Source organism: Nerophis ophidion, linkage group LG08, assembly GCF_033978795.1.
Source record: "Nerophis ophidion isolate RoL-2023_Sa linkage group LG08, RoL_Noph_v1.0, whole genome shotgun sequence".
Classification (NCBI taxonomy): Eukaryota; Metazoa; Chordata; class Actinopteri; order Syngnathiformes; family Syngnathidae; genus Nerophis; species Nerophis ophidion.
Genome location: NC_084618.1, coordinates 43,901,916 through 43,913,977, shown reverse-complemented (window position 1 = coordinate 43,913,977; position 12,062 = coordinate 43,901,916). Strand labels below are relative to the sequence as shown.

General features: G+C 39.1%; 1 protein-coding gene across 1 annotated transcript in view; it reads left to right on the top strand.

Moving 5' to 3' along the window:
* Positions 1–12,062, top strand: part of LOC133557816 (dynein axonemal heavy chain 9-like) — a 363,451-nt gene that overhangs the window by 86,841 nt on the left and 264,548 nt on the right. Inside the window, exons 20-22 of the mRNA XM_061908637.1 lie at positions 59–224; positions 980–1,082; positions 4,166–4,405. Coding sequence (XP_061764621.1) covers positions 59–224; positions 980–1,082; positions 4,166–4,405 — 509 coding nt within the window. The remainder of the gene's footprint in view (positions 1–58; positions 225–979; positions 1,083–4,165; positions 4,406–12,062) is intronic.

The window sequence follows — 12,062 nt, the reverse complement described above, 5'->3', positions numbered from 1 at the left end:
AAGGCACCCCAATTGAATAAAACATGTTTTACATTTTTCATGCTTCTCTTCCTCATAGCTGTGTTGGAAGGGCCCCTTGAGAAAAAGGCTGGACGCAAATATGGACCTCCCGGCAACAGAAGATTAGTTTACTTCATAGATGACTTGAATATGCCTGAGGTGGACGCATATGGCACAGTCCAACCTCACACACTTATACGCCAACACATGGACTATAACCACTGGTAAGGGCACTCATGTAGGGAAACATGCCAAAGTACATACTGTTCTGTACAGTGTGGGTGGGGGCTAGAAGGGAATGGTATGAATTCCTGACAATTTAGTAAGTTTAGCCACTTATAAAGATATGAATTTACAAATACTTATAATGTATTTTTGGGGTTGTCTTCACAACAAAATCATCAGGAGATGAATTACTTACATCAGATGTATATTAACAGTCTTTTCAGGGAGTTTTATGAAAAATATAACATCAGCTCTCAGTTTGTTCCCTGTTTTTGTGCTTCAGTAAGTTTTTTTTCCATGTGGAATAAGCGGTAGGAAATGGATGGATGGATAGTATGGAAACACTGAAATGATACATTAAGATAATGAGGTGTCAATTACTGAGGGGTGCAATACCCTAGTAATTCAGAAAAACTGCCATTGTTTTAAAAACCTCATTTTTTGTATTTAGAAAAGGTCCTCGTCCTCGTTGGCCGTGTCCAATAACATCTGCTGTAACCCTATATGATGCAAAATGCGAGAACCCTGTTGTCTGGATCCCTCTTATGAAAGTGGTTTTGCTCAATTTGCATCGTCATTTTTTAAATTGGTACCGCAGTGTCAGATGCAGGTAGGCAGAGATGGGCAGAGACACGGGCAGCCTATTATAGATATGCTTCAAAGCTGCAGAATTAAGGGTGTTGCTGAGATGCGGGGTTGGGGAGAGTGGTGCTTTAAAAGGCCATGAGATAACAGTTGTTCTGTCTTCTACCAGGTATGACCGTAATAAGCTCCTTTTGAAGGAAATACAAAGGGTTCAGTATGTGTCCTGTATGAACCCAACAGCCGGAAGCTTCACCATCAATCCAAGGCTGCAGGTACAGTACTTGCATGTGCACTGTACCACATGAACCAATGATGAGCTAATGATGTGGCATACCATGAGGATGGTGTGTTTTGAATTTGTTCGATTTATTTGTTATTCTACTCTTAAATCTTGCAAACTTCATAAGATCTACAACAAGATCTCGTGAATTTCCCACATGGGAAGTCCACATTTGACAACTTGCTGCTTGCACATCAGTAACCACAGCTCAGTACAAATTGTTATGTATTTCCAAGTGGCAGCCAAAAAAAAAAAAAATTCTGGTGTAGGATTTGTTTATCTTTTCATGGGCTTCCAAAGGAAGCAGAAATAAGGCAGAAATGGAAATAGGAGAAGAATGCAGAGTTGCACAACCATGAGATTTATGAAGTATTCTACTAAAGAAAACGTATGACTATCGTGCTTCGCTACGGTTCAATCTACTTTTTAAATAGGAGCAGGATTGGGACCTTTTAAATCTGGCCCATCACATCTAATCAACAACCTGCAAGACGGACTTCTGCAAAAAGCATATCGGTACTAATAAAGTGCCGCAGTACTAATGAATTAAAAACAGTACTCAACTGCTTCTGTAATACCGACACTCTTAGCTCGCTAGTGGCCAACGTCCATCCGCAGTTATGTTTTCGCTACTTCTAAATCACTAATCCTCGCCCCAATGGCGAAAAATAAAAAATGCTTGTTTAATAAATGTCATCCCTGCAGGACGAGGAATAGCTTAACATGCTTCACTCCACACAGTAGCAGGATACAATAGCTAACTGCTTACAGCAAGCTAGCGCTTCTGAATGTAAACAAATACCAATGGTGGATCTACATACACAGACATCAACTGTAACGATACAAGAGCCATACATAGCCATACATATTACAATGAATTTATAAATATGTTTTATTATCACAAAATCATTTGTCTTTTTTATTGTTTATTAACCCATAAAATATGTCCCTGGAAACAGGAGAACTTTAAGTATGACCAATGTATGACCCTGTCATTACTTGGTATTGGGTTGATACCCAAATTTGCAGTATCACCGAAAACATACATACAGTATCAAAAAACAAAAGAATAAGTGATTATTACATTTGAAAAGAAGTGTAGATAGAACTTATTAAGACTTAAAGTAATCAGATATCAACAGTAAATAAACAAGTTAATTAATAATACATTTTCTTTAGCTTGTGCCTCGTAATTTTGACAAAATAACAGAATGGGAAATGACAGAATATTTTACTGCATACGATAGCAGCCAATTATGAGTCTTTTGTTTGCTTACTTACAGTACTACAAACCCTGTTTCCATATGAGTTGGGAAATTGTGTTAAATGTAAATATAAACAGAATACAATGATTTGCAAATCCTTTTCAACCCATGTTCAGTTGAATGCACTACAAAGACAAGATATTTGAAATTAAAACTCATAATTTTTTTTTGCAAATAATAATTAAGTTAGAATTTCATGGCTGCAATACGTGCCAAAGTAGTTGGGAAAGGACATGTTCACCACTGTGTTACATCACCTTTTCTTTTAACAACACTCAATAAACGTTTGGGAACTGAGGAAACTAATTGTTGAAGCTTTGAAAGTGGAATTCTTTCCCATTCTTGTTTTATGTAGAGCTTCAGTCGTAATTTACACTTCATAATGCGCCACACATTTTCGATGGAAGACAGGTCTGGACTGCAGGCGGGCCAGGAAATTACCTGCACTCTTTTTTTACGAAGCCACGCTGTTGTAACGCGGGCTGAATGTGGCTTGGCATTGTCTTGCTGAAATAATCAGGGGCGTCCATGAAAAAGACGGCGGTTAGATAGCAGCATATGTTGTTCCAAAACCTGTATGTACCTTTCAGCATTAATGGTGCCTTCACAGATGTGTAAGTTACCCATGCCTTGGGCACTAATGCATCCCCATACCATCACAGATGCTGGTTTTTGAACTTTACGTAGGTAACAGTCTGGATGGTTCGCTTCCCCTTTGGTCCGGATGACACAATTTCGAATATTTCCAAAAACAATTTGAAATATGACTCGTCAGACCACAGAACACTTTTCCACTTTGCATCAGTCCTTCTTAGATGATCTCGGGCCCAAAAAAGGCGGCGGGGTTTCTGGATGTTGTTGATAAATGGCTTTCGCTTTGCATAGTAGAGCTTTAACTTGCACTTACAGATGTAGCGAAGAACTGTATTTAGTGACAGTGGTTTTCTGAAGTGTTCCTGAGCCCATGTGGTGATATCCTTTAGAGATTGATGTTGTTTTTTTATACAGTGCTGTCTGAGGGATCGAAGGTCACGGTCATTCAATGTTGGTTTCCGGCCATGCCGCTTATGTGGAGTGATTTCTCCAGATTCTCTGAACCTTTTGATGATATTATGGACCGTAGATGTTGAGATCCCTAAATTTCTTGCAATTGCACTTTGACAAACGTTGTTTGACTATTTGCTCACGCAGTCCTTTCTTGTGAAAGACTGAGCATTTTTTGGGAAGCTGTTTTTATACCCAATTATGGCACCCTCCTCTTCCCAATTAGCCTGCACACCTGTGGGATGTTCCAAATAAGTGTTTGATGAGCATTCCTCTACTTTATCAGTATTTATTGCCACCTTTCCCAACTTCTTTGGCATGTGTTGCTGGCATCAAATTCTAAAGTTAATGATTATTTGCAAAAAAAAAAATAGTTTATCGGTTTGAACATCAAATATGTTGTCTTTGTTGCATATTCAACTGAATATGGGTCGATAATGATTTTCAAATCATTGTATTCCGTTTATATTTACATCTAACACAATTTCCCAACTCATATGGAAAAAGGGTTTGTACTAAAAGACAAGTTATCTGGTATGTTTACTATTTTTTTTAATGTCAAAAGTGTTTTATTGCAATAAAAAACAATTTTTTAATGCATCATGAGATTAATTGTTAAAATGAAGACAATAATGATTTTGTTTTTTTTGGTCGCCTTTATTTTAAAAAGTATCAAAATACACTTTGGTTCCGGTACCAAGATATTGATATTTCGGCACAACCTTCGTTGATTGTTACCTTTTCTATATTGTGTCTTTATCTGCAGCGCCACTTCTCGGTCATTGCCCTTTCTTTCCCTGGAGCTGAAGCCCTTACCACAATCTACACTTCGATCCTGTGGCAACACCTGCAAAAGGATGGGTTTTCGTCCGCTGTACGGAACAATAGCTCAGCTGTGGTCCAGTTAGCCCTGGCTCTGCATTCGTGTGTTGCCTCAACATTCCTCCCCACTGCAGTCAAATTCCACTACGTCTTCAACCTGCGAGACCTTTCCAACATCTTCCAGGTGACACATAGATAGAAAAAACACAATTACCCACTTGAGAGTTGCTTTAGAAGAGCAGCCTCAGGTTCATATTCACTGTGCAATGTCCGACCTCACTTGTCCACGGTAAAGTTATTCTGCTCTCTGTTATGATGGGGCTGTGTAAAGAGCCAAGCTTCATTCACTAATTTCTCATTTAAATTAATATTGATTTAATAGATTGGTCTGAAACCCAGGAATAAGTCTGAAATATAGAAAGGCTTTGCGCTCACTAGGGAATTACCGGGTAGTGATTATTAAATATATTTAAAGAATATAATATCAGGGCGTGAGAGTTGAAGAAGGGAGATGCTTTTAGGGCAATATTTAAGTCAAAATATTCCACGCTTTCATAGAGGTCAGGCTCCCTGATTTAACACACCTCAATGTATAATTAATGCCTTAAGCTAGTTGGCAATAGGAACTTTAATTATCATAAATCTACCTGGGAATTTACCAAGATAGCGCTGATGTCTTTTTAAAGAATATATAGGTGCATTAGCCTGCTTTGTATTCATTTATGTTCCCTCCAATGAACCAATCTGGTGATTTAACAGCTCAAACTAAGTAAGTCCAAGAAATGCTGGTTAATAGTCGACTCTTAAAACTAGGGCTGCAGCTATCAATTATTTTAGTAATGGAGTAATCTATTGATTGGTTTGCCTGATTAATCAGCCAAAGAACATTTTAAAGACTCAATACGTATATTAAGGAAAATAGTGAAAATAAACAATACTTTTCGGCTAGCCACAACCTTGTTGATTTTTCTAATAAATGCACATTCCAAACATTTACATTTCAGTTTTAACATGTGTGCATTGATAAAAAATTTAAAATTAAAATCTAAGCTGTTCGCTGCCCCACAGATCATGGCACCCGCACACCCCAGCTTTCATGTGTGCTCTACAGCTGCGACTGTACGACTAAAAACTGTGTCGGTTCCCAGACCTATTTTCATTAGTTACACTCAATCAAAGCAACAAAAGCTTGTTCTCATTTAAAAACTGATTAAATACACTAATCGTTGCAGAAAAATAAAGCACATTCTCTAACCTTATAATATACAGTACATATTGTACTGTAAGTTGTGTATGTAGTTAACAAAGTGGTACATACACATTTAAAAAGGTGTTATTGAAAAAGTTGTATTTGATATTTGGAAAACTCCCTTAGCATAAACATACAAACTAAAGATAAACTAACATGTTCTCACATGCCCCCATGTGTTAAAAAACAAACTTTGGTTGTGCAACTAAAGCATACCACATAAACCTACTCTCATGTGCGCTCTTTTGTAGCAGCCGTGCAGAAATGTACTCGTTTTCAAAGTTTCTGGCACCCCATGCATACACGTCTGATTTTTTATTAGATACACCCAGAAAATAAATGTATGCATTTTTCTAATCATTTGTTCAACTTAATTTAAGTTGAAATAGATATTTCCTTGAGTAAGGGCCTTCTCAAATAGTGGGGCCGGCCTCCCTGGTGGAGTGCCGTGCAATACCATGGGGCACATAACCACAGGGAACATGTTTTTTTTTGTCTTTTTTGCCGTAATAGAATATGATGAATCGTATGTAGTGCCTTGGCTTCACTGTGACTACGGTGGGAAACGAGAAAAGACCGGTGTGTTATTTTATGTTTATAAGGAAACTGTTGTGCAGAGGTGTATTTATGACAATTTTATAGACAAATAATACTATTTATGGTTGCGGTGGGGAATAGGAGGGGAATGTTCTTCTAACTAGGCGGGCGTGACAGAAAAGAGGCACGGCTCTCGTACTTCTAGATCAGTAGTATTAAAAACTTTACAAAAACTTAAATCACAACCTCTAGGGCAGTGGTTCTCAAATGGGGGTACGCTTAACCCTGGGGGTACGTGAAGGTATGCCAAGGGGTACGTGAGATTTTTGAAAAATATTCTAAAAATAGCAACAATTCAAAAATCCTTTATAAATATGTTTATTGAATAATACTTCAACAACATATGAATGTAAGTTCATAAACTGTGAAAAGAAATGCAATATTCAGTGTTGACAGCTAGATTTTTTTGTGGACATGTTCCATAAATATTGATGATAAAGATTTCTTTTTTTGTGAAGAAATGTTTAGATTTAAGTTTATGAATCCAGACGCGACCCCGAAAGGGAATAAGCGGTAGAAAATGGATGGATGGAATCCAGACGGGCCCTGCGATGAGGTGGCGACTTGTCCAGGGTGCACCCCGCCTTCCGCCCGATTGTAGCTGAGATAGGCACCAGCGCCCCCCACGACCCCAAAGGGAATAAGCGGTAGGAAATGGATGGATGGATGGAATTTCAGATACTGTAGATCTCTATTGCAATCCCCAAAAAGGGCACTTTAGGTTGATGATTACTCCTATGTGTATAAATCTTTATTTATATTTAAATCACTTGTTTATTCTTCAACAAGTTTTTAGTTATTTATATATCTTTTTTCCAAATAGTTTAAAAACAGACCACTACAAATGAGCAATATTTTGCACTATTATACAATTTAATAAATCAGAAACTGATGACATAGTGCTGTATGTTATTTCTTTATCTCTTTTTTTCAACCAAAAATGCTTTGCTCTGATTAGGGGTTACTTGAATTAAAAAAATTTTCACATCACTGAAAAAAGGTTGAGAACCACTGCTTCAGGGTGTGCAGTGTCCAACTGAACACCAAATAACTCCACAGAGGAAAAGTTACCAATGTTTTTCTCACTTCACCATTCTCCACTCTTAAAGAAAATAAAGAAAAGGCAGTGAGAGACTACTAAAGCTTGTTTGGAGTTATTCTGTCACACTTCTTCAGCCTCTGGCTCTAATGCCTCTGGACAACTAGGCAGAGGTTGGCAGCTTCATAGCTCTCATCTCTACCTCAGAGCAATTTGCTTTACTCTACTGTGCCATTTCTGTTGCTCTTCCTTAGGTAGGGTAGTATCTGAAATGACACCTCTAAAAGCACCTTTAGATTTTTCATGTGTGCCCGAAATGCTTAAAACGCAGTTTGTAGTTTTGCATTTCAGATATTTTCCCAGGCTGGAATAATTGTGTGAGTTGTTTTTCCACTTTGTTGTGTTTGTTTGAGGACCGAGCACAAAGGCGTGTTTATGGAAACGGTGTTGATAGTGTTTGCTGATCATCTATTATCCCCATTTCACCCACTCGCATTGCTTTCTACAGTACTTTTTTTTTTTTTCCTATCGGCTCTTTCTGAGCACAATAAGAAACATTATGCCCTGTGGATGTTGAATTAGACGTACCGTAAGTGAAGTACGCTAGTCCAATTCCACTAATAGGGCAGGGTAAATCCGACTGGGATCATTGTCAGAATGGTGTTTGTGCTCTGTCATGACCATCAGGCATATCCATGGGCTTGTCTCCTGCACATCAGCCTAAATGAGCTCCTCAATGCTCAGGAGGCCGAAGGCAGAGATGGAATGAACGAGGAGGACAGAATTGGAAACAGAAAGCTTTGAAGCCGAACAAAACTGACTGCACACGATGTATGTATGATGATTTGTGGCGAGGCAACTGGGTGCGGTTGTTAGTGAGGAGAAAACATTGTTTGGGGGCTCAGAGCAGCTGTCAAGCCACAAGGAAAGTGTGCTCACAACAGAGACAGACATACAGACATGCCTCGTCGGAATTGAAAGCAGCGCTGAAGGATCTAAGGATGGAGAGGATTTCATATGTCCAAAAAGACAGAAGTTATATTCTCCCTGTTGGGGTGTGTTTGTACTGCACTGCATATAGGCACATTTCAAGGATATTAACGTTTAGCTGAGACATTGGCAAACTACAGCCTGCGGGCCATATTGACCGGTTAGGCTTTTTTCACCAGCCTACTCAACTTTAAAAAAAAATCTATTCAAACCTTTGCAGTACCATTTTAAAACTAGTATAAGTATGGAATCATTCGTGTTATTAAAACGTTTCCAACAGTGTATGAAACTTGAGGCTCTTTGCTTTCTGGTGATATGTGTCATTACGGAAATCCAGGGTACAGAGCAATTAGAGGACAGGCTTTAATACAAAGCAGAATGGAAGTTTGTTTTCTAAGTAGTGTGAACCTGTGTGACAAAATGGATTTTGGTGGAAAGTTTTATTAGACAAAGTTCCGCAGATGATTGACAAGTGATATTTTATCAGACATGAAAGTGTTTCCTACATAGGGTTTTTGGGTTTCGCCATTATTTTTTGTCATATATGAGCTGGGAGGAGTGGGGTTTGATTTATTTAAATGCAAGGTTGCTAGTTGAATCAAACTCCTCCGAATCGAATAGTAGATCGACCATTCTAAGACACCCTGTAAATAGTATATAATTGAGCTTACTGTCGTTACATTATGCCTTCTTTTTCCATTTTAAATGTTTGCTGTTTGTGTTTATTTTTTTTATTTTTACAATATGCTGTGACATACTTGCCGACCTTGAGACCTCAGAATTAGGGAGATATTCAAAAGGCCCGCTGGGGGTCATATATATATATATATATATATATATATATATATATATATATATATATATATATATATATATATATATATATATATATATATCTATATCTATATCCATCCATCCATTTTCTACCGCTTATTCCCTTTTTGGGTTCGCGGGGCGCGCTGGCGCCTATCTCAGCTACAATCGGGCGGAAGGCAGGGTACACCCTGGACAAGTCACCACCTCATCGCAGGGCCAACACAGATAGACAGACAACATTCACACTCACATTCACACACTAGGGCCAATTTAGTCTTGCCAATCAACCTATCCGCAGGTGCATGTCTTTGGAGGTGGGAGGAAGCCGGAGTACCTGGAGGGAACCCACGCATTCACGGGGATGCAAACTCCACACAGAAAGATCCCGAGCCTGGATTTGAACCCAGGACTGCAGGAACTTCGTATTGTGAGGCAGACACACTAACCCCTCTTCCACCGTGAAGCCATATATATATATATATATATATATATATATATATATATATACATATACTTTACAAGAATAAGCGGTAGAAAATGGATGGATCGATGGAGAAGTGTAAATACAAAATACATACTTTATCCGTGTTTCTGCTTGTGGTTTCATCAAACATCAGACCAAAGGGTTGGTTTTGGCACAGTTCCATCGCTTCCTTGTCCAATTCCGGGGCAATGGCACCTATCAAATACACAGTAATGAAAGCACAGTTTTCTACTAACTTTACTGTACTTTCTGCTTACTTAAAAACATAATAATAATATTTAACAATTTAATCTTAAAATAAGGGACGACTCCGTATTATAAGGGACGGGTGACAACCCTATACACTCACCTTTCACTATCTGAGTAGCCTTTGTTCTGCCATTTGCGTCCTGGCGAGCGATCTCTGAATCCGGGAACATATCCTTCACGGATTTATTGAAAACATTCGCAAATCAGAACAGGATATTGCTTGTAGCTATCAGCATAGCCATCTTTGTCTCGGCATAAGTTACATCCTCGGGTCTCCATTTAGCAAGGTGGCCCATATTACTTGGCTATGACCGGTGCTGCGTTGCTGCAACTTTGTGCTTCTCTTACCGTTCATGAGTGACTATATCCGTTTGTCCACCGTGTTCAATGGAGAAGTCTGATCTACAAAATTTGCAGGCAGCATACCCCTTTCCCTTTCAGCTGTCCTGGATGAAGTGAAATTCTTTTTTCCAATAATTTTTTGAACTTGCAAGCATACTTCCTCTTCTCACTCGTCGTGGCCATGTCTCTTCTTCTGCTTCGTCTTCTTCTTCTTCTGTTCTGATTGCCGCACTTGGCTTCCGGTTGTAACCATTATTATTGTTTGGCCGGAAAAGGCGCCCAGTGAAGGATGGTTTAGCAATATTGTTGTCCGGGTGGAAATCAGGAGAAATTCGTGAGAATGGTGGCCCCGGGAGATTTTCGGGAGGGGCACTGAAATTCGGGACTCTCCCGGGAAAATCGGGAGGGTTGGCAAGTATGTGCTGTGAGCCAATTTAAAGAGCTGCACGCCACAAATACATTTAGACCTTCACAAATACATTTAGCATTCCCTGTTCCCCCGACCTTATAATTCAACAGTCGTAAATGTTGCTTGTTGTTACAACTCTGTACAGTAGGTGGCAGTATGCATCGTTATGCTACTTCTTAACGCACATCATTACTGCCAATTGCCACGTGTAAAACTGGCAAACGCACAAAACAGAGCCAAAATCTTGCATACAGTGTTGTTTGCAGAAAATATTTTGATCTATAAAAACACAACTTCATGTGAGAATGTGCACACCAGTCACCAACAAAACGTTTTACTTATTTATTTATTTTTTTAGGAAAAAGGCAACACCAGTTAAGTCAGGGGTCATTTTAGCTCAGGGGCCGCATGGAGGAAAATCTATTCCCATGTGGGCCGCAAAAGAAAAATCATGGCATTTTAACTTAAAAATAAAAGCAACTTCAGGTTGTTTTCTTTGTTTTACTTTGGCCAAAAATAGAAGAAGCACATTCTGAAAACGTACAAATCACAAATGATCCTCTGGACAAAACACTTCAAATTTGTTGAAAATTCTGAGGAAATTGGTGCAGTTTCAAAAACACAATGAACTTGGACTTTGTCTCAGTGTATTTACAAAACCAGGATTAAACTCAAGTCAGTCTTTCTGGGATTGAACAAAAACACAACATATGAACTCTTAAAGGTAAGAAATACATCCTTTGTCATATCCACCTGTTATTCCACAGCTAACTCAACAAACCATAAGAAATGTAGGTAAAACCTATTCAAAAGATTTAAGTTCACTTTTTTGTGTTTGACAGAGATATTTTAGGGGAGTAAGGGTGGCAAATGACGATGTGTTTGAAGCAGAAGACATAAAACGGCTGGTTTTGAGTTTCATGTTGGTCGAGGAGGAGGAGCCACAGTCCCCCTTTACTGTGTACATCTTGCTTTGCCCCTGTATAAATAGTTTCTTTGCCTAACATAATTGCTATTGTGACATCCAGTGGACACATTTAGAACAGGGTTGCAGGTTCGCTTCCCACCTATGGACATCCAAATCGCTGCCGTTGTGTCCTTGGGCAGGACACTTCACCCTTTGCCCCCGGTGCCGCTCACACTGGTGAATGAATGATGAATGATTGATTGGTGGTGGTCGGAGGGGCCGTAGGCGCAAACTGGGAGCCACGCTTCCATCAGTCTACCCCAGGGCAGCTGTGGCTACTAATGTAGCTTACCACCACCAGGCGTGAATGAATGATGGGTTCCCACTTCACTGTGAGCGCTTTGAGTATCTAATAATAGAAAAGCGCGATATAAATCTAATCCATTATTATTATTATAGCAGTTTCTTTTGTTTAAAAAAAAACAGCTTCTAATTTTTTATACTCATTACATGGGCTGGATAAACCTGTTTGTGGGCCTGATCCGGCCCGCGGGCCGTACGTTTGACAACCCTGGCTTAGGTGGTTTGTTTGTGCATCATCCTTTTGAAACATAAGGGGCAAAGGATGCTAGCAAACATTATGATATAGATTCATTATTTTGGTTTATACAACTCACAGCATAGAAATGACAGAGCACATTATCAAAATGAGCAATTGTGAAGGACTGCATAGCTTGGTTGGGCTTTTTGTGACAGCTA